At 48.9% G+C, this 23,209-nt stretch overlaps 1 protein-coding gene across 1 annotated transcript in view; it reads left to right on the top strand.

Annotated features, from left to right (window-relative positions):
• Window positions 1-5,242: 5,242 nt before the first annotated feature.
• Window positions 5,243-23,209, top strand: part of ST8SIA1 (ST8 alpha-N-acetyl-neuraminide alpha-2,8-sialyltransferase 1) — a 92,404-nt gene continuing 74,437 nt past the window's right edge. The window contains exon 1 of the mRNA XM_030959409.1: window positions 5,243-5,562. Coding sequence (XP_030815269.1) covers window positions 5,318-5,562 — 245 coding nt within the window. The 5' untranslated portion in view covers window positions 5,243-5,317. The remainder of the gene's footprint in view (window positions 5,563-23,209) is intronic.

The following is a 23,209-nucleotide window of genomic DNA, read 5'->3' as shown; positions in this document are numbered from 1 at the left end:
CCAGTTCCACCATGCTCAGAGCCCCATCCAGCCTGGCCTTGGGCACTTCCAGGGACCCAGGGGCAGCCACAGCTGCTCTGGGCACCTGTGCCAGGGCCTGCCCACCCTCACAGGGCAGGATTTCTTCTGTAAATCTAGCCTAATTCTCCCCCTGTTGGAGTCTGAACCCATTCCCCCTTTTCCCACCACTACAGTTCCTGATCAAAGTCCCTCCTCAGCTTCCTCTTCAGCCTTTTCAGATGCAGGAAGGCTGCCATGAGGTCTTCATGCAACCTTCTGTTCTCCAGGCTGAACAGAACTGAATTGGTACTCCCCCAGCAAGTCCCTTACCCTTCTGAGGAGCTGTGTGTGTGATTAATCTCATTAACTGCAGCACAGCTCCCTCCTGTCAACAGCGAGCACAAACCCATGGAGCTGCACAGGCAGGAATTTCACCCAGAATTTCCCTGTACTTGCCTGTCTCCACCTTACTGCTGCTCCTGCCCACCCACATCTTACATGGGCATTTCCACCTGCATTAAAACATGCTAAAGAGGCATCCTGAAGCCAGAGCCGGAGAACAGAAGTCTGGGTTTTATGCCTTACTTCAATAATGTACAGCAGTGATGGTGAGGTTGTAAAAATTGCCTGTGTAGAAACACATAAAATTCCATTTTATGAGAAAGCCTTCTTTCCATGCAGAACCAAAAAGCAAAGTACCTGTGGCTAATGCTTTGACACACTCCTTGTCATTACTCCTGCACGTTTTCACTCATTCTTGTTCCGCCTTTTTACCAGCCAGCATCACTGTTGGCATCAAAAGCTGTTTTGAAAGTCCTTTCAACGCTGCTCGTAGAAGAGGTTCTCAGTTTCAGAGAATGAGTTATGTCTTTCATCAGTAAGTGTTTTCACTCCTTTTGTGCTTCACTCTTGTGCATCCTGACTCCTGTGTGCAGCTGGAAGGGTGACTGCAGATGTTGTCACAGCAATGGCACTGTCACAGCATGACAGCTGGGGGGCAAACATGTGGCCAAACTGGTGATGTTTTCTCAGAGGACTGGCACAAGCCAGGTAAAAACTGATTAGCTTCTGATTAGGACTTTACAGGAATTAATTTGATATTGGAGTTACAATTCTCCCCTTTAATAGGACTATATAAAAACTGTCTGTCAAATTAGGGGCTTAAAATGCTTTTTCAGTGAGAACATACATTTGTGGGTGGTTTCAACAGAGCTGCAGAGTACATTCTGACAGGGAGAGGCAGAATGGGAATTTGCCAACAGGGCAGCTGTGCATCCATTCATACAGTCTACTGTTTGTGCTGTTCTTACAGAGGGAGATGCAGATGCCAGTTTCAGACCTGTGTGAGCAGAAGGAATTCAGAGAAACCAGCCTGCTCACAGGTGACACCACACCAAAGCTGGCCTACAATGACAGTTCAGGCAGGTGATGATTTCTGATTATTTTTGTGTTGTACATTGGGTCAAAAGAAAAACCATAGCAGAGGAGCACTGGTTATTTGTGGCAGTGGGGAATAAGGGCTGGGGTCCCACACAGAGTGCTTACTTTGCTTTCAGCTTCGTTTTCCCTTGAAAAATAACATCCAATTTTCATACAGACTCTACTGACACAGCATGAAATACTTGCAGAACAGAGGGCACAGCACAGAGCAAGGCATTTTAGTCAGGTGGTAGCTGATGCATTGGGAAGGTACTGGGTCTGCCAGGAATAGGGCATGGTGACATTTTCATCACTAAGAGGATGCCATCCCCTGAAAACTGATTCCAGTGCAACTCTGCTAAATTCCGCAGAGCAGAAAGTGTGTGGGATGCTGCAGTGGAGGGAAATTCCCTGTTATTTTGGGAGTGAGAGAGCTGAGAGAGTGCAAAGACGAGGTACAGGGGATGCCTGTGGGAGTACACGGCGCTTCGAATGAAGCAGGCAAAGCTGCATCTTCGGGAGGATGCAGTTCGAAACCTCGCCAGCGTTCTGGGCTGGGAGCGAGGGCAGGAAGGAAACCTGGATTCTATGATGGGAAAGGAAGGTGTCGGCAGAGTGTCAGCTCCACCCGCAGGGCAGCGGAGGAACGCAGCAGGGAACGCAGGGATGCTGCTGCTGGTGCGTTTTGGGGGCAAACCGGGAAATCCTCCTCAGCACGGTGCTTTCCTTCTGACCCGTGAACAGCCACGCCGCGTCACCTGAGCGTTTAAAAGGCGTTTTATTCCATGCTGCCACTCGTGGCTTCTCTCTGTGCTGCTTCTTAAAGGCACTTCTCAGAACAACTTTTTTCTTTCTTTCTTTCTTTTTTTTTTTTTTTTTTTTTCTTTTCTTTTTTTTTTTTTTTTTTTCCCTGTAGTGGACAGACCCTGCCCAGGATTACCTGGCCCTTCTGGCTGGGAATTTACTCGGAACCAAGTAATGGAGGTGAGTGTAAACTCACCATCAATTCTCACTGAAATGGAGTTCAAAAGAGTGGAATCTGGCCTGAATATCAACTTTCTGCTTCAATTTAAAGACGTGGATTGTTGATCACAACATCTCTGTATCTTCTCAACAGTTGCAAAGTGCCACTCCAGTATCTCAGGCTGTTTGCTTGTAAGCAGGGTTCATTTTCTCCTGAACCTGGAGCAGCCTGCCCAGGGCTTCATGCTGAAATGGGCTCACAAAACAGGGCAGGAAATGCTGAGGAATATCTCACAGGATCACAAATACAAGATATCCCAAAATCTTGCGTATATTGGGTGTACTTTAAGTTAATTCACTGCAAGCCTTTGCACGCTGAAGGAATAAGTCATTCCTGCTTCCTCTCGTTCTTTTCCACTTTCTCATTTCCCAAGCAGGACAGAGCCTCCAGTCTGTCTCTTCTCAACCAAAGGTGAGCAAACAGGCAGGATCTAACTTGGGATACAGTTCTGTTCACCTTATTTTCAATCACTTTTTTGTTTTATTTTTGATGGCTCTAGCTCACTATGTTTTGAATTAGTCTCCAGAGACTGAATGGTTCTGTTTGTTTTTAACAGACGGGACTGAACAGATTCTGGTTTATTCTGCTGTTGGTAAATAATTTCCTCACCAAAATGAAAATATTTACCTGGTTCTAAATATTTTTTCCTAGAGGCTAATCAAAATGCCTTGCTTGAAATGGGAGTGTCTTTTCCCATTTTTTATCATTAGAGAACACCTATAATACTCCAGACAACTGTAGCATATCAAATATGAATGAAAATAATATTTCTTCTGCAATTACACGTTTCTGGCATTTTGATGCTCATTAGGCATCATGAAGTAAGTGTTCTGTTTGTCAGTGTATGTTTCTACACAGCAACACACCGTGAATGAGAATGTTATTCCTTCTCTCAAGCACTGATAGTGCATTGAGATGTCCAGGTTTATTTTTGCACTGAGAACTAAGCACGTTGGGATCTCTAGCTGAAAACACTGTTGGAACACCCAGCTGGTATTTATGGTATTGTATTGCTGCCTTAGGCCGGGAGATGCCAAACTGTATCAAACTTTGTTCCTGATTTCCTTCCTTCACCCCATTACCCCCTAATTCCCTTAATTACTGCTCAGCCCTGAAAGCTGCCCCAGAACAGCCCAGGCTCCTTGTGCTGACAGTCTGGAGAGCACTGGCTGCTCACTCAGGGTCTGTGGAGGCTGCAGTGTTCCCGGGGGCTCTGGAAGGTGTGGCTGAGATGGTGAGCACAGATGGATGGGCTGGATCTGCCTTTTGTGCCAGGGACACTCTAGAGTGGCTCTGAAGGTGGGACCTGCCGCTGAGACACTGAGAGGAGCTGAGCGTGCCTCCCATGTTTCAGCCTGATTATCAGAGAGGTGCTTTCTACTGCTGGGGTGGCTCTGCTGGCATGAAACCATGGCACTGGGATTTAGGAGGGCTGAGGGCTGTGCAGGGGCACCCTCACCCTGGTGTGCAGATGGATTCCCAGCGGGAAGCCTGAGCTGGGCACTGGCACAGGTGTGCAAGGGTCACGCTGCTGCTCCTTGGTTTGTGGGTGGCTTCTCTGCCAGCTCTCCCTCTCTCTGAGCACTCCAGAGGGCTGGGGCACCATCAGCCCCTCACCGTGCTCCCATCACAGACCCAACCACCCTAGCGGGCACAGAAAATCAGAGAATATCCTCAGCTGGAAGAAACCCAAAAGGATCATTGAAATCCAACTCCTGCTCCTGCACAGGGCAGCCCCAAGAACCCACCGTGTGCCGGAGAGTGCTGTCCAAACGCTTCTTGAGCTGTGCCGGGGCTGATCCCACGAGCGCTTCCCCGGGGAGCCTCTGGCAGTGCCCAGCACCCTCTGGGTGGTGACACGGACACCGACACAGCTTCGTGTCCTTCCCTCGGGTCCTTCGGGGGCCACCGCGGCGATGCGAGCCGTGCTTGTCCCTGCGCTTCCCCTCACAAAGAGCTGCGAGCTGTCCCCCAGGCCCCTCAGCTCCAGGCTGCCGAGACCGAGCGCCCTCAGCGCTCCCCGCCGGAGCCGCCGCCGCTGAGGGACGGGCGCTGAGGGACGGGCGCTGAGGGCAGGCTCGCTCTGCCCATGGCTCTGCCGGGCCCCGCTTTGCTCCGTCCTCCCGGGGTCCCTGAACCCGCGCATGTTCCTGTGGCATGTCCTTCGTGCGGGACCCGCTCTGAGCGGGCGGGGATCGCGGGGATCGCGGCCCGGGCCTCTCGGCTGGGCCCGAGGCCGGCCCGGGGGGGTCCCGGCGGGGGAGGGAGGCCGGGCCGGGGTCGGTGCCGCCGGAGCGCCTTGGAGAAGCTGCGGCCTCTGCCGGGGAAGGGCGCCAGGCGCCGGCAGGGAAGGAGACACAGAGGGAGAGCGGCCGGTGGGAGCCGGGCCGAGGCCGGAGCGGAGCTCCCTCCGTGGCCGGGTTCCTCCCTCGCTCGGTGCCCGCGGCGGGGCGGGGCGGGCGTGGCGCCGAGCGGAGCCCGCAGCATCGAGGTCTCCGCTGCCTCCCTCCCTCACTCCCTCCCTCCCTCCCCCGGCGGCTGCGGGCCGGGCAGCGAGGCCGGAGCACCCCGCGGCCGGGGCGGGGTGGAAATTTACCGGGTCGGTGCTCAGCGAGGGGCTCGGCAGGAGGCGGAGGGAGGGCGGGGAGCGGCGGAGCATCATCTGGCGGGGAACGCGAGGGACCAAATGACTGTGAGCAAGGGCGGCAGCCGCCACCGCCGCCGAGAGAGCAGCGAGCCGCAGCGGCAGCAGCAGCCCCGCTCACCCGCGGCGATGGCGGCGGGCGGCGGCGGGGCTGAGCGGAGCTGAGCCGGGCCGAACCGCGCCGGGCCGGGCCGGGCCCCCGCCCGCGGCCCCCGCATGGCGCGGGCCTGATGTCGGAGCGCGGCCCGGAGCCGCGGCGGCGCTGCGGGAGCCGGAGGAGGATGGCGGGGCTGGCGTGGAAGTGGCCGCGCACCCGCCTGCCCGTGGGCGCCAGCGCCCTGGGCGTCTTCGTGCTCTGCTGGCTCTACGTGTTCCCCGTGTACCGGCTGCCCGACGAGAAGGAGATCGTGCAGGGCGTGCTGCTGCAGCAGGGCAAGGCGTGGAGGAGGAACCAGACCGCGGTCGCGCTGTTCAGGTACCGCCGTGCGCGGCCCAAGGGCAGCGGGGACGGGCAGCGGGGACCGCCAGCCGCGCCCGGAGCCCGCCCGGCCGCGCCGAGCCCCAAACTTTATTCCTTCTGCCCCGACCCTTTGTTCTATCGCAGCGAGCGGGCAGGGCCCCTCCTGCCCCGCAAAACTTTTTTTGGGGTGGCTCCGCTGGCTGCGGAGGGGAAGGGGCTCGGCGCGGGGATGGAGGCTCGTCCCCGCAGGGATGCGCTGCCAGCGGGGTGAGGGCTCCGAGGCTGCGGCGGCGCCTGCACAATGGGATGCTGCTCGCTTGGCGGGTATCAGAGGCACCGAACAAAGCTCCGGGGCTGCTAACAAAGCCCGCGGCTGGCCGCAGAGAGCCCGGCCCGTGCGGCTCCGGGCTGCGCAGGGAGGGATGTCTGTGCAGAGAGCCCGGGATGCTCAGGGATGTCTGTACAGAGAACCCGTGCGGCTCCCGGGAGGCTCAGGGATGGATATTTTTGCAGAGAGCCCGGGATGCTCAGGGATGGATGTCTGTGCAGAGAACCCGTGCGGCTCCCGGGATGCTCCAGGATGGATGTTTTTGCAGAGAGCCCGGGATGCTCCGGGAAGGTTTCCGCGGATGTGCATCCGAGCAGCCTCGGGAGGCTTCGCGCTGCTCCTGGGCTCTGTGCGGTTTATTAGAGAAGCCACGTGAAAAGGCACCTTTTCTCTCTCCTCTCTGCTCCTGACGTGGCGGGGAAATGGCGATAATCCTTGGGGCCCGTTTCGCCTTTTGCCCGGCTGCACGGGAGAGGGGGAAGCGGCAGCCGAGCTACCCCCGCTGCCAGCCGAGGAAACCCAGCTCGTCCCTCCTGTGCTGGGCAGGAATTTCTAATCACTCTCCTTTAAAAGCGTCTGCAGTGGAGACCTGCATCCCCTCAGAAATTTCTCACATGTTTGGGTAGAATACAGGCAATTGGAAGAGAGGCAGATTTCCCTCCCTTTCCCGGAGGGAAGGTGGTTTTTTCTCCCTGTAGCAAGTAGCAAAGTAAAGATCAGAGAGAGTGGTAATCAAACTGCCTCCAGAAATACCCTCTTTAGTAAAATGAATCAGATCCAAAATTCAAGGGACTTATTTTCCTTTTTAAAAATATTTTTGTTTGTTTTTAAGTGGCGTACAGATTTATTTTAAATTCTTCAGTATTTTCTGAATGTATTTGCCTTTGTCATGAGCTGGAGCTGATGTTAATATCAAGCTGAATATCTTGTCTGCTGGGATAACAGAAACCTTACAGTTCTTGAGATGCACATTTGTTGGGTAGCCCCCAAAGCCCGGAGGAAGTCTGAGCAGTGATGGGTGATGAGCAGGAATGTGCTGATACTGTCTCATTGGGCAGGCCTGGAGGCAGTCCTCACTTTAATACAGAACTGGCTGTAAGTTCAATAAGATGCAGGATCCCTCCCTAAAGCACTTAACTAACAGTAGAAGCTACGTTGATCTTCTTGACTATTAGTTAGTCTTGATCCTGTGCACCAAATTCCCCCATTTTTGTGGGTAGATGAATCCAGCTTTTTAAAAATTGCCCCATAGGTTATGTAGGAAAGAGTTTGGTCTATCAGTTGTCATGTTAGTAAACCAAATGTTTGAAGAACGGTAGTGCTGCTGCAGCTCCACTTTACAAAACAGTTCCACCACATGGTTTAGTAACAAACTCTGTGTGGCTGATCAGCTATTCCGCTTGCCCACATGTTTTTCTACTCTCCAAGCATAGTGATTATCTCAGAGATGCTATTGAAGAGAGTCTCATGCAATCAAAGGAGCTGTTGTTTCTTGTCTGAGCCTCTTGATGAGTTCTTACAGCACTAAATACAATGAACTTTAGATCAACCTGCTTTAAAAGTAGTTTTTAAAACAAATTGTATGCTGGAGATATGTAGTGAGTAAACTGTATTATTCCAACACTTGTGAAGTAGAACTCTATTTTTGCTGCTTTAATTTGCTTCTCTTCATGATGGAAGATTTTGAAGCTGAAGCCCATGGCAGGCAAGCTGCTGTACATTTGAGGTTTACAGAAACTCCTTGCTCTGCTCCTGCTGTCCCTAAGCAAGCCAGCTGTAAAAACTCCAAATTTAACTTTCTGCTGGAAAATTCCAGAGAATGTCAGTCTCTGTTGGAATGGGAAAGGAGGGACAGAGCTTCACAGAAAACCTGCATGTGAACTTTCAAGTAATATGGCTTTCCATAATAGTCTAATATTAAGTATTCTTTAATGTATTATTAATAAAATGTTGGTGAAGAACAGTGTTAATTGCTGTTCTCGCTAGCCCCCCTGCCACGTTCTGGTTAACAGGCAATTTTGGTTTCAGTCAGTTTGAAGCATAAGTTGGAATTAATCTGGGCTACAAATGCAGTTCTACTTTGTGTAATAGAGTGGCACTTGTGGGACTGTATAGCCAGGCTCCTGCTACACAGAGCAAACACCTGCTAGGTCTGCGACTTCCTCCTCCCACAGACTCACTGACTCCTATTGCTGACGTGGATCTTGGGTAATTAATTTGATGAAATCATATTTTTCAAACCTCAGAAAGACTATTCCCCCTTTGCCTTCTGTACCAGGGACAACTTCACTGAGTGACTTGGCAAGTTCAGCAAAACCACTGGGGTAATTTGGGGTAGTTTGGGTTGAACCCTGGCAGCCAAGTGCTGGTGGCCCCTCAATCTCCACTGCTGCTTCCTTGTCCTCTCTGTACAGCCAGAAACCTCAAGGAAAGATCTGACCCCCTGTGCAAGAACCCAGACTGGCCTGGTTCTCGTGGAGTGATTCAGTGGGGGTTTTGTGTGTGAATGAATTTCCAGAACTGCTTTTCAAACATAAATACCTGCATAATTAGCCATGGATGCCTTTAAATTTCAAGACCCTAGAGGTTGAGGGTAGTCATACAGCGAAAGCATCTCCTGTCTGACAAATGCTAAATATTCTGTCAGTCAGATGGTAAAAAATTTTGAGCTGCAAAGTGGTCAAAATAGGAGTAAGACCATCATTAGAGCCACTAATAGCTAATGTGTCTAATCTGCCTCCAGTATAATGGCTTGTCATCCTCTGAGGTGGTTAATGTTATTGAGCCCTAATTGTTTTTACAAATTGCTTAGGGGTTTTTTTAGGGCCTAGTGCTGCTGAGATTATTTAGGCAAGAATGTTTTTACTTGTTGTCTGTTATTTGCTGAAGTAAATTGCATACAGTAATACCTTTAGGACGATTCTGTTTAAAATACTGCAATTCATTAAAGGCAGAACTGGATCTTTTTATCTGCCTGACAAGCTCCATAGAGCCACGAATCCCAAGCACACCACTGCTCATCCTGGATTCATGAGCGCAGGGATGCAGTTCCAGTTCACTCCCCCATGGGTATGGCAGCTGCTGTTGCTGAGTCAGCAAGGTTTTCCTTATTCAGATGGGGTTTTTTCCTTCTCTTTTTATGGCAGCACTGCAAGTTATGTGAGTCTGGGGATCCTCACTGGGCTATTTCAAGGCAAATCTGAGATTAACCTTTGTATTGCTTGGGTTGGCTTTAGATAGGAGTTTGGCCCTTCTTAAACAGCTTCATCAGATACAGAATTATCCCTGCTTTCCCTGGATGCATGTGAAGGACAGAGCTAGGAACAGACCTGGGAGGTGCTGGATTAGGTTAGTTCTGCCTCTGTGCCCTGAGAAGCCCTGCCCTGAAACTCATGGATATGCCCACGTGTAGAGCCAAATCCAGTTCATTTTCCTGTCCTTACTAGGTGGTGCTACTGCCTGCCTGTGTTTTCATCAACATTTTGCTTGATTTTGTTGTTGTTGCTGTTGTGTTTGCTTCGCTGGTGGTAAATGGAGTATTTGCAATTTGTGTTTCCCGCTGAGATGAGTTGTTTTGGTGAAGAGGTTCAGTTCTGAAGAGCTGGTTAAAGGCGAGAGGAAAGAAATGTTCTTATTGCATGTTATTATTTGGAGGCTGTGATGAAGAAAGCAAGCTGTAGAGAGGCTTGGCTCCATCTGTTCAAGGTGGATACCTGAATGCCATGAAAACAATGAGCAATAGTGATCTGAGTTAGCTCACAGTGCCTTTGCAGATGAGAGCTGTGCTGGCAAGATAGGAATTGATTTAAATTCCTGAGTTCCAGCAGCTCCTGCTCTCTCCTTCCTTGCCCCTAAGCAGCATTTTCTTGCAGACTCTGGTTGGCAGTGCTGATGAAACAGGCTGCTGAGATCCCTGGTATCCTGCACCATGTTGGATTGCTGCTCTCCTCTGGATTTGTACAAAGCCCAGTCTGCCAGCAGATATGGGAGGATGTGGCCAGCTCCCTGAGGCTCCTTTCCTGTTGGCTGGGAGCAGCCAAAGGCCCACAGCCAGGCTCTGGGGACTTTGCTGGAATTCAGGTTACCCAGCTGGACCCCCAAGGTCTGCTATGGACACACCAGGCACTGCTGCATGTTTGGATGTTCCCATTTAGATTTTCCCTTTCTCTGCTGTGCAGTGGGCACTGAATCACCCATCCAACGGAGCAGTGGGTGATTTATTCCTCTCCTTGTAATTTTCATCCTCAGAGCAGCCAGGAGTGCTGCTCCCGTTTGACGTGTGTTCAGTGACATATATGAAAATTCCTATTTTTGAGGCTAGTTGCTAGTAGGTAGATGCATGGAAAATGAATTGTCTTTCACCCTTTGGAATTTGTCTTTGCCCAGTGAGGATCAACCTCACTGAAATGAGGAAGCTGTTTTGACTGCAGACTTCTGTTGTTCCAGTTTTCTGAGCACCAAAAAAAAAAACCTTAAATTCTAAATCCCTGGGTATATGTTAATATTTTTCTGTATGCTGCATGGGGTTCTCAAAACATAAGGAAATTGCTCCTGGTGCTAAATCATTTTAACACAGCTGCATACAGTTGAATTCAGACTGAAGCACATTAATCCAAGCTGAGTAGTGTTTGTAAACCTCAGTGTGGGTTCAGCTTTTGTCTTGTCACGATTTCTACACGCAGAAGACCAGAGGTTCTTCTCCCAGATCTTGGAATTTCACCTGATTAGATAAACAGCAGATGGGGTGGGACAAGGCACTGATAAGTCCCTGGACCCTGGCAAAGCATTTTTTCTGTGAAGTGTTTGCTACAGAAGCTCTGAGCTTCCTGGAGAAGCTGTGCCCATTGCCTTGACCTTAGTGGTATTTGAAATTTTTAACAAGGTGAATTATATTGTGGAGAATTAAATCCCGGCTTTCAGCAGGATTCTGGAGGTCACTTTCCCACTGCTCCATTCGGGATAAAGGTGAAAGTTATGAAATTAGATTGTTATACAATATTTTATGGCTAGCAGAATGGTGTGGGGTTTTTGTTGTTATTGCATTACATCAACAGACTTTTATTTTGACTTTTGTTCCATTTGCTGGAAAATGCCCTCCTTAATTTCTTGGTTTAGAGATGCTCTTTTCAAATGGAGATGTGGCTACAGTGAGGCTTTTAAAGCTGCTGGGAACAGCTGAATAGAAATGGTTAACATTTTTAATGTCCTTCATGTTTGCTGAAAGCATCCTGAACGTTTCCTGAACAACCATTGTGTTTTTATTTTTCCTTCTATTTTCCCCTGCGCCTCTTCTTCAGTCTATTCCCATTCTTAAGCTGCTTGAGGCCCTCCTCAGTTCAAGGGGAGCCCCAGACAACTGGAGTGGCACCTTTTAGAATTGTCCAATAAACGTTCACAGCGGGGATACAGAGAACTCGTGTGAAATTATTCACTCCTCTCTGTCCTTCCCCATCTGAACTAGCAGTACCCTTGTCCAGAGTCCTGCAGCTCCCACTGATGATCAGGGCATCTGTTGTTTTGCATCCCTGATGTTCCAGCAGTTGGCTATCAGGCTTTCCAGGTAGATTCCAGACTCTGCCTTCACCTATTAGCAAGATGAAGGCTTTACTTACCAGCTTGCCTCTGCTCCGAGAAAGCACCACCAGCTTTCATTTAATAGTTGCTATATAGATCTCCTGTACTTTAAGGAGTGCTGGGAAAACAGATCATCAGCTATTTTCCTTGGTTTCCTGTGGGAAAAACTTGCTCTGCATATTTCTGGAATGCCAGGAGTGGCCATTGCTGTAATAGAGAAATAACAGCTTTGTATTTCCTGTCAGAGATGGAAGACAAACAAACAAGACTTTTTTTTTCTCCAGTGAAAAGATTTTAATATTTTCCTATGCAGTCCATCTTGGCCAAATGTCAGTTCTGGGAATTCTGTTCCATCTGCCTCAGTGTTTGGAGGTTCCCTTGTTCTGCTGGTGCTGTGGTGGTGTCCCAGGGCAGGGTGATGAGGGACCCTCTGCTCTGGGCAGTGCTCAGAAATGCCAGGAGAGTTGAGGAAACCAGTCCAAAAGGCCGAGATGTGCAGTGAGGGGTGATGCTGAACTCAAAGCTCTCTGCCTTTCTCAGTGAGGCACTCAGATTTAGGCCCAATGGCAAATGGGGTGAGGACTATTGGGGTCACTCATCTGGGTTTCAGTGCTCCTGCTTTGAACTGCAGGACGCACTGGGCTTTGGTTCCCCATGGACTTCTGTACAGCAAAGGAAGCAGAGGTGTAAAGGGAATTGAGGAAACTCTGTACATGGCATGGTTATCTCCTGTAACTCAACTTCAGGTCTAGGTCACCACTGGTGCTGGTTGGGAATTCTGTGAAAAATTATCGTTGTCCAGAAATTATTATTTTTACAGTGCCATAAGCTTGCAGAGAGACATTCTGTGCTCAGAAGGATTTTCCTTCCAGGGAGGTGTGCAGTGAGATCCTGGCTGTGCACATGATGAATTCTGATGCCTGGGGTGGGTTTCCCGTGGGTCAGTGCAGGTGTTAATGGGATGGAGCACTGTAGGCAGAGTCAGGGCTGGTTGGGGTGGGCTGTGCCCAATCCTCCCCAGCTGGCTCCAGCTGTGCAGCACAGGTGAGCAGCACTGAGGGGCACTGCCCAACCCCACAGGGCACACAGGTGCACTGCATCAGCAGCAGGGCACAAAGGGCTGGGCTGGAGGGCACTGCAGACCCTTGGAGCCTCCCTGGGTGTTGGTTGTGGCTGCGCTGCCGTGCCAAGAAAGGATTTCCCTGGGTGAGTGCAGGCTCTGTGACTGTTCCTATGGGGTGCCCCAGTAACTGAGCTCAGGGTTTGGTGGGTACAGCTCTCCCTGCTGCTACAGCCTGGGGCACCAGCTCACTGCTTGTGATGTGGGAAATGCGTTTGTTTCAGTGGTTTTCTTCTTCCTAGGACTTCCATTGAAGCATTTATCTATTTCAGAGAGAATAGAAGAGCTCTTTATTCCATGTGCAGCATTCACTAGGGCTATTAATCCTGTTCCTGGATAGTAGCTCGCAGTTACTTAGAGTATAAAGAATGAATTGCCAGCTACTGGTGAATGTCAGATTTGCTGCTGCACCTGTGAGTTCTGTCACAACTGAGCCAACAGTGAGTGCTGCAGCAGACATTCCTAATTGGAATGCAGTCTGTAGGTTATCCCTGCTCCTTGTGGGTGATTTCCTGCCATCCACTCAGGCAATGTTACCTCCTTATTTGTCTGAGCGAGGTTCAGACCCTGCAGTCTCCTGTGTTGTGCTGTTTAGTACCTAATGGCAATGTAAAAAGCATGAGAATTCATCTCTCTAGGGTGTGGCTGTAACATGGGATAGAAAGGAGATGCAATATTTATGAGGCAGGAGTAGAGGAATGTGGTTGGATCAGATGAGAATGGGAATGATCAAGTGAACACTCTGTCTACAGCTTGTTTAAAGATTGATTTGAAAAACAATTTTGAGATAAATATATACTGTATTTAATTTTTATTTGCTCTTAGACTGTGTGATTTTAATGATAGAATTAAGAAATTGGTTGAGAAGCTTTGGTTTGTCGACCTGTCTGTAAAGCAGATAGCTCACCTGTAAGTTCTCAGAAACAATTCCTCAGTTACCTGGAGAGGGATTTAAGGTTTATCACTGTGGTGGTCAGTATTTAGGGTTATGAGGAGAGCAGCTTTTGCCAAGGACCAGGATCCCAGCTGTTTTCAGGCTCTGAGGCTCAGCAGGCCAGGGGATGCCCCTGCAGAATTTCACCTGGCTTGGGGATGCTCACTCCTCCCTCGGGGCAAAGGATGCTGAAGGATTTGAGGCTGGGGGTGCTCAGTGTAACCTGGAGAATGCCCCCCCTTGCAGAGCTGTGCCAGCTCCTGCAATCAGGACTTTGTGACAGTCTTGTTTTCATGGCATGGAAATGAAACTGAATGTTTGAGCCCTCATAACTGCAGGGAAGTGCTGGAAATGTGAATGGTGGCTTGGCCCCCAAAAGGCAAGTAAAAATCCAGTGTGGGTTGTTGTAATTCAGATGCCTCATTTCTGTGCTTAATCATCATTTTGGGGGCCTGACTCACAGTTTTTAAGTGCTAGGGATTGCTATAGTGAGAATTACATATCAGCCTATAATTAGATGCATTTTTTAATTAAGGAAACTGCAACAGCGAAGGGAATAAGAGAAACAAAACTAATCTGGGCATTCCTTCATAGGTCATATTATTGAACATTTTGTCTTGGCAGCCAGCAAGCATCCAGCACAAACACACTTGCTGAGCCTTATGGACAAATGCTGAACATCTCCAGGTTTATGTGTGCCCAGCTGGATGAGGCAGTGGAAATGCACATGGGGTTGTTATGCTTCCTGTCCTGCTTCAGCCATTGCCTTCAGTGTATCCAGAAGGGAATGGCAGAGTGCTGCTGGAGCTTTCTGATCCGCAAATGGCAACAACAGCGAGGAACTGAACCTATCAATAGAGAAATTGTGTTTTGATAGATCTGTTTAGACAAGAGAACAAGTGGAAAACACTTATTTACTGTAGTTCAGTAACTGCTAATGGGTCCAGCATCTGAGAACATGTTTATTTTTGCCTTGGGTCTTTGATCCTTTCTCTCATTTACAAACTGTTTCTCTCACAAACAAACTGTTTTGTGCTTCACTTGTCTAACAGGCCATTGCTACTGAAAGTCTTGTACTAAGAGGGTTGGGTTTGTTGTTGTTCCCCACCTAATCTGTGGGAAAATGTTGAGTTGGTTTTACAAATTGAGTGCAAAATCAGTTGTCTCATGTGCTGCAGAACAGCAGATCTGCACCAGGGAGAAAAGCTGAGTTCCCTCTGCAGTGTGGGGACGTGGGCTGCTGGGCTCTTCTGTGGCATGGGCAGTGTCTGTCACCTGAAATCAGGGCTCACCCTCGGTGAATTGGAGCTTTCTCAGCACTTTGGAGCTTAATCAGCTCTTTCCCAGAGAGCTTTCAGCTTTGTGCTTTGGTTTCAGGCGGTGTCTCTGCAGTCTGCCTGGTGAGACTCTTGCTCCCTTCCATTCAAGATCAATAACTTGTTTTGCCTTAGAGAAATTCAGAAGAAACCCCAAAGTCTTGAAGTTGTTTCCACTCGTGAATTGCTGCCAGTGTAGAGGTGTTTCTCAAAAACCTGGATAACTGCTAGGAACAGACCAGCTTTTAGCAAGTTTAAGGAAGAAATAGGCAGGCATTGTTATTTCATCATCACCTCTTTGGGTCTGAAGTGAATGGGCTGAATGTATTGCAGAGGAAGATCTCCCACAACGCTCTGGACAACTGATTGAGCACATAAACACGACTTTAAAAGTATTTTAAAACCAACTTTCAGGCAATATTCCTGTCTTAAGATGCCTCGTTGCAGGACTAAGTAGGTTGAATGATTTATTTAGTGGATTTTTTACTTTTATCCTCATCCTGAGTAGATATGTTGGATAAATTTCCTGAAGGATGTTTAGGATTTTTGCTTGCTCTTTTTAGGAGCAGCTTTTAAATGTTAATGCTGTAAAAGACCATAAACCTTCAGAAAGTTAACTCCCAGAGGAAAGCACTCCGAGTCCTCTGGGCTTGTGCTATTCCTGAGCAAGCTGCTGCACCTCCTCTGGAAAGGGGACACCTTTGGGAGGTTTCCCTGCTTTCCCTGGTGCTGCCCGAGGTGCTGGCTGTGCCTGCTGGCCCTTGGGGACTTACAGGTGACACCACAGGCATGCCAGCTCCAGACCAGCCTGTGCCCTGGTGTTCTGGAAAAGGATTGCCTCAATGCTCTGGATCCTTTCCAGAACCACCTCAGCTGTCACCAGCAGCTCTTCCCACTTGAAAGAGTAATATGTTCTATAAATAGTGGTGCAAATTGGGCTCTGGTTGTGTCCCAGATCCCCCAGCTTCTTCCATCCCTGGTGACAGGAGTGTGGGGTGGGAGGGAGCAGGTGCTGGGCAGGGGCACAGCTCTGCCAGCTTTAGCCTTGTCCTTGTCCTGCTTTGCCAGCTCTAGCCTTGCTCTCAGGGCAGGGTGCCTTCCTTCACCCATTCTTATTTAGAAGCTGAATTTTCTCCTGGGAGAAGTGCCAGAGCCCTCCTGTCAGCTGGAAGGAAAGGATTGTGGAAGGGGTGCTCCAGAAGGAAGGAAAATGCTCTTGGAGGGCCGGAGGGAAGGTGGTGAGATGGAGAAGCCTTGTGAGGTTGGAAGGGAGGTGGAAGGTTGGTAGAGGGCTTAACACAGTAGAGACAAGGAGTTTGTGGCAGCAGGGGCACTGAAGAAGAACACAAAGAGCAGAGAATAAAATAAACATTTGTGTGAAGCAGAATAGCAGAGAAAGACTACAGTTAGGAAATTTGAGAACAAGTATGTGGCTAAATCAGAGCAGCAATCAAGTAAGGGTGAAACATTCAGTGAAGTGGACAATTTAAGGACTGCTCTGTTGGTTAAGCAAGGTTACCCAAGGAGGTAACAATTAATTAAAACAGCATGAGGTAAACGATAATTTCAGGGAGGAAGCTCGAGTGTCAGATGGAAGCAGATCACTTGAGTAGATTGAGGGTCCAGTTTCAATGGCCAGAGGTATGAGAGAGGCTATGAAACCATAATAGGAGAGGGCATTTTCATGCCACAGGGGAGGAGAATCATTTTGCTCTAGAGATGACTGTTGAGGTGGTGAGGCTTGGAAGTGGAGTGATGAAATATGTGGAGTACAGCCCACTCACTGCAGCTATCTCTGGTACCTGTCCTACTTAAGAGCTGTGCTAGGGAAAATGTCCATATGGTTAGCAAAAAGACAGGAAAACAACATTTGCTGCTCTGCTTTTTTTCATTCTCTGATTGAATTTTGCCAGCTAGACAGGCTTGGCATCCAGTGAACTTTGTTTGCTGAGGGTCAGCTTGTCCTTTGGGGCACCAGCAGCTCAGGCTGAGGGATGATGAGTTACAGCAGGCAATTCCTTGACTTCTATCTCAAAGTGGGGCTGGTTACTGTGGTTTTGGGGTGAGACTTGGGAACGAGGCATGCTTTGTTCTGGCTGCATGCAGACACTGCATTTCTGATGAGGCGACTCCTCATTGTCTGCTCCAGCAGGATCAGGCACACTGCTGGCATGGCATGGGTATAAATGTGTGTTCACAAAGCTCCCAGCTTTCTGTTCCGGGGGTGCTCAGCTACTGCAGAGCTCCTGGGCCATGTGCCCTTGGCCAGATGGGGTTCCAGGCTTTGGGGCAGCTCTGGGGAGGTCAGGGCTGTGTGGGGCAGATGGGGAGCTGCTGCAGGTCTGTGTGACATGCCAGCCTGTCCCCAGAGCAGGGACAGGGAGCTGCTGCAGGTCTGTGTGACATGCCAGCCTGTCCCCAGGGACCTGGCTGTGCAGGGGCACTCTGGCTCTGGGTGCTGCTCTTGTCTCTTCTGCAGCACTTCCATTGTGTAGCTCCTGCCCCAAACGTGCCCACTCCCAGTGGTTTGGGAACCCTGAGGGGATCTGCAGATTTGTGAGAGGTGCGCAGCATAAATCTGCTGATAGTGGACTTTTATTGCAGTGCATAAAAACTCAGAAATGCCTTCAGCAGGACTAATTACTACATCAGGTCCTTTAAGTTTAGTTTCCTGTCTCTGTCAAAGCTTGGCACCAAATGCTGCAGAAGAGTCATGCAATAAATGCAGGAGTAGTATGATGTCCCAAATAAATCAATGTCTCAGGTCCTTAGCATTTTGAGACTTCATTTAGCCTGTACTAACTTAGTTCAACGCTCATTCCAAATTACTGTTGTTACTTACAACAACCTTCCATGTTCTTGGAGCTTACATAAACAATCAATTCCTTCATTATGCTTAATTAAGGAAGTGCAAGTGTTCTTGGAATGGTTACTTCTTAAATATATTTCTCATATTCTTAGATTGCTGCTTAATTGCTTTTAAAAGATGCTTCTTCTTTGGCTCATACACCCTTTTTGTAATAATTTGCTTTTTTATCTGGTTGATTTTTAGCTTTTGACATTGTACCAGAAAACAAAATGTCACCATGCTGTTGAAAACTAAATAGCTCATCTTCAACCCTGTGGTAAACAGTTTAATTGCTGTGGAAACTGGATTATTGCTCTCTAAAATTGTTCAGTTGTTGCTTCTGAACTGATCCTTTTTTTTCCCCTAAATAATTCACTGTATAAGTTTCTTGAAATGAGTAGCATAGAGCAACTGGTCATGATGCAGTAGAGCTCTGTAACTTGTCATGCATTATTGAGCTGCAAGGTGAATTTTCAAGATGAGTTTGAGACCTAACAAGGTGTCAGTTGGACTGCTCAGCTGGAGGATGCTCTCGGATCAGCCTGGGAGCTGAGGCTGGGTCAAAGAAAAAAGCATTTTGGGTTCACTTCTGTGCAGGGCACATCCTGTAGGTGAGACCATGGGAGGCTGCTCATGCAGGTCAGGAGATGACATTTATCTTCCTGATAGGGCACATTTTTATCTTTGCTTGGTAGCAGGAAGGAAAACCACAGGTTCTGCCAGTTCATTGTGCAACAAGGCCAGAGCTGCCCCAGGAAGCTGGGGACAGAGGGGTCAGATAGAGAGCGTGTCCTGGGGCTGGGGGTCTCCTGTTCCCAGCACAGTTCCCACAGTGTTCCTGAAGGATTGAGCTTCCTCCAGTGCCAACTGATGAGTTCCGGATCGATCAATAACCAGAGAGTCTGCCTCCTCCCTTCCTCACTGCCCTGGGGATCCTGACTGCAGTGTGCCATGGGCCAGGGCTTTGATGGATGGCATCTCCCCAGTCAGGGCTCTCTGCTGGGGAGCAGTGGTTGAGCTGCAGCTGGCCCATCAATACCAGCACCAAAACTGATCCCTGACACGCCAGAGGTCTGCCAGGCTGCTCACAGCACTCCGGGAGCTGCAGGGGGATACAGTATGAAGGTGGTATAGAATGTCATCTTATCCCCCAAAGAGTTGCAGCTGAGCCAATTCCTAAAAATTAGGAGCAAGCCTAATGGTAACAGGCCACACCTGTAGCCAATAAGAACAGTGGTATACAAGAGTGGATTGATGGGGTCTGGAGTCAGATGGCTGCTGCAAGGACCAGGAGCAGCCAGTGCTTAGAGGAGCTGCCTGTGGGAAACATCGAGGAGGTATGGAACTCTGGCATATGGAATCCTTGCCCCATCATGATAATAGAACTCTCACTATATAAGACAGCAGCTGACCTTCCTGAGGCTGTCAGGGAGACAGATGCAAGTCTCCCAGGGGACCCAGAGTTTGTGATCCAGGGGTTTCCTGGAGTCTCTTGAAGGAGGTTTGTCCCCAGCACTGCGCCTCGCTCTTTGGGAATGGTGGGTGGGGGCTCCTGGGTGAAAGAAAACTCGGGTTGGATGCACTAGCCTGGGAGACTGCATGTGTGAGTTTCATGTCTCCTTGGAAAGAGCTGGTTTAGAAATTCCTCCCTCAGATCTTTTCAGAGCCTAGTTCAAGTGTTTTTAATATTTAGATTTCTTTGGATTACGGGTAGTCTGTGAAATCTGGAGCATGGCAGCTAATTAAACTTAGGAATTCCAACAGTGCTTCAACCCAAAATAGTTTCCTGTGATATGTGTGGCTGTATATGTCAAACTCGTCAGGCTTGGCTTTAATTTAGAATTTCGCAGTGTTGCAGTATATATAACTCCTGCAGGCATTCCAAGGTGGTGTGTTTTGCTTTGCTGTAGTGTGCTTGGCAGCTCCTGTTTACTACCTTTACTCTAGCATATTCTGTAGCTGTGTTCTCTCAGAATAAAGAAGTCTGTGAAGGATGGGAAGCTCAGTCAGAAAGAGGAGGGGAAGGCGAAACTCCAGACGTGGTTTCTGCCAGGAGCATTTCCTGAAGCTGCTCCACTGCCCTTGGAAGCCCAGGGTTCTCCAGACGCCCCCTCTGATGCTGGGCATGAGGGGAGATGTGATGGTACAGCTGGAGCAAGGCTGGCAGAGGCAGGAGAGCTGGATGGAAAACAAAACATCTTGGCGGGGTGGGTGGGAGCCATAGCATGCAGTAATCGCTGTGGTTGAGTTTGACAGGCTTTTAGGAAGTCTAATCTCACACGGAGTGTGAGCTTGTTAAGGCCACCAGATTGGGCAGAGGGGGAAGTTGGATAAATTACATTTTCTGCCAGGGCTTCAGGCCTGTAAGAACATAGTACATAAATCATGTTTATCCCCTGGGAAGCTGTTTGATTGCTCTGGGTAATGGGGTTTGTGCATTCCTGATTTACTCACAGCAAACTGGTCGGATTAGGACAGACCCAAACATGCTTCCTCCCTTGTGCTCACCTCTCCTTTTTCACTGCCAGCTCTCTGTTTTCCACTTGTGCTGCTGCCCTGTGCCTGCACAGGAAACCTCCCCACCCAGAGCCACTAAACATTGTGTGTGGTGTGTTGTGTAGCTCCCTGTTTGCAGAGTGCTGCCAAATGCCATTTCCTGAATGGTGATGGCAGTGTGCACTGGGTTGAGAGTTGTGAACATGTGATGAGCTGGATGGCTGGGGCTGTTTGGATTATATAATGTATGATATGTAAGGACTGTTTGAGAGCCCTCACAAGCTGTAGTGCTGCCTGCGAACTTCTGGGTGCTTTGGAAGGGTGAGTTTTGGAAACCCTGCTTTCAGCACCACATGAATATTTGTAGTGAAAGCCAGGTTTATGCTCCTTGATTACGCTGGAAAATTCTTTCTTGTGGGCTGGGGGAAGTTCTGCCATGTCTTTTTGGGTCTGGAATAGCTCAGATGATAAGCCCCAGCATGTCTTTGTTGAGTAACAGAAATGTGCATCAATGTTTGGATGCAGCAGGAGTGCTCAGATCCCCACTACTTCAGTCCAAGCCAGGGAATTCCCAGTGTTTTGCAGCCCTGGAATCCAGGGGGTGTTTGTGGTGAGCAGGGGATGAGCTGTGGCTGAACAGGGACTCAGCTCAGGCTGGGTGGCCAGTGAAGGAGTGGAGAGGCTCAGAAATGAGGGGATGTGGGAGGAGGAAACTCATGAAGTGTCTCCTGGACCCTTCCCCACCTCCTGTCAGAGACTCCTGGGGTTTCTTTGCCATAGGATAGAGAGGAGGTTTGAGGATGCTGTGGGTAATCACAAGAGGCATTTTACAGTTGTTGGTAAGCTGGCAGCACTGTTAGACCAAATGGCAAAAGATGACTTCTGCACCAGCATTTGTCCTTTCTAACGTGGGGCTAGCAGGAGTAAGGCAGTGTTTGTTACTCACATATGTTCAGAAAGAAAAAAAATCACTTTCCTGAGAGCAGGATGTAGCTGTGACCATCTCAAATCAATTAATCCAGCACACAGCTGTCACTCAGCCCCTGGGAATGGGAGTAGGAGAGGAGCGAAAAGAAATTCTGTGATCCAGAACTTGCTTCTGCTTTTGTTTCATCATAAGAGTCCCTGATGATCATCAATAAACTTGATTTCTGGGTTTCACTGGGCCTACAGCAGAAAGGTGTGAAGGCAAACAGGGAGTGTGGCCTCTTGTTCTTGGGACGGGTGTCTGGAGGGGATTTGTGAAAGCTGCTCAGCTGATCTTCCCTGTAGGAACAGACTCATCTCAACCCAGAGCGGGGGAGAGCCCACCTCCTTTCAGGAGGTCTGTAAAGAGGCAAAAGAATCCAACTGTGATGGGGTTCAATATGGGTGCAAGGTGACTGCCACGGAACTTTTTCTGTGGCTTCACCAAAAGAGACTCAACAAGATCTGGAATTGGAGTTTCTGATAATAAGAGGTTCTGGTTTAGATATGTCTTTCCTTTATTTTAATCTATCAGTGCCTTTAGCAAAGTGCTTGCATTCGTGACTTTATGGCAGCCAGTGCTCAGGCAAGCCTAAAACACATTAGCAAAATTTCAAAAATGAATCTTGTAGCTGCGAACAGAGGAGCTGCAAGTTCAAGGGGTGTTTCAGATGAAGGGCTCTGTTTTTATCTGACGGTTTTACTGCTCTTGTTTATCTGTTGGAGGCCATCTGTCAGCGCTCAGAAGGAGCCCTGAGCTCAGCTCAGAAGCATCTCTGGGTCCCAGGCCAGCTGGGGCTCAGCTGCTGACAGTGGCAGCAGCTCGGGCTGCGAGTGGAGTCCAGTGTCAGTGCTTGGTGGTGCATTAAATCCTGGCTCTCACCCAAAACCAGACTATTACAGCTTAACTGGTGTGTAATTTGGGTGTATGGGAGCAACAAAGAGCACACTGTTCTGTCAGTGTCCACCTCAAGGAGGCTAAAGCAAGGCATTATTTGGCATTTATGGATTATTTTTGCCTTTTCAGGCAGTAGGAAATGTGATATAACTGAAATCTCAAATCATAACCCACTCACTGTAAGAAATTTCTCTGACTGGCAGATTTCATCCAAAGGAAACAGAATAATAGAAGTCTTAAGGGTAGTGAGTTCCTACCAGTTCAATGGAAACCTGGATAAAAAAGAGAGGTCACGCCCAAGGTTTCCTGTTTTGTTTGGCTGATCAGCTCATCCTGTTGGCTGCTAGGCATCAGATGGATGCTGCCAGCCAGGCAAAACCCGTTCCACTCCTGAACAATTGAGAGTTATGGGATGTGGGAAGCAGTGTCTGAGAAATGACAGGAACAAGTTTCCCTTCAGATCTGGGCTTCCTTCAGTCTGTTCCTTCAGATTTATTAATCCATCTTTGATGGCTTAAAACTGTTCTCCAGATGTGCACCTCCAGATGCCTTTGAAAATACATTGTTTTTCCATGCCTTTTCCTGGGGTATTTTCACATATTCTTGTCTCTGTCACATGTGTAGGCAGTGGCTGCTGGGTCACATACAGGCTTTGCATCAGAAACCACTCGGAGTGACAAGTGCAGGAGTATTCCTTTCCTCTTCATTTCTGTTGCCTCAGCTTTTAGGAAATCTGTCTAACGAAGGAACTTCTTGTTTTCTTTTTGTCTTGTTCACCTTTTTTATCAAGGGCCATGACTGAACTGATCAAATTAGTGAAAAGCACTTGATGGAGTGTTTTGGCTTGGAGCACGGGGGCACTTTTGCAAGGAGCTTTACTTACAGGGCTCTCATCTGCCCTGCAGAAGCAGGTGGAGAAGTCACTGTGGTGTGATAATTGACTGCTTGCATCCAGGGGGGACCCATCAGCGCTTTAGTGCAAGCTCAGATGTAAGATTAGAGCTGCTCAATTAATTTTTAGTGAATCTCCTTCTCCTGAAAGAAAACAGCCGCCCTGTGTCCTTGTTGAGGCCAAGTATTTCTCTGTGCTTGAGGTGGCACAAAGAAAGCAGTGACTTCTTAGGAAGGAAGGAGGGAAGGAATGAGAACAGCTGATTTTTGCCTCCTGCAGCAGCGCCTCAT

This window comes from Camarhynchus parvulus, chromosome 1A (genome assembly GCF_901933205.1).
Source record: "Camarhynchus parvulus chromosome 1A, STF_HiC, whole genome shotgun sequence".
NCBI lineage: Eukaryota > Metazoa > Chordata > Aves > Passeriformes > Thraupidae > Camarhynchus > Camarhynchus parvulus.
This window is presented reverse-complemented; position numbering and strand designations above follow the sequence as displayed.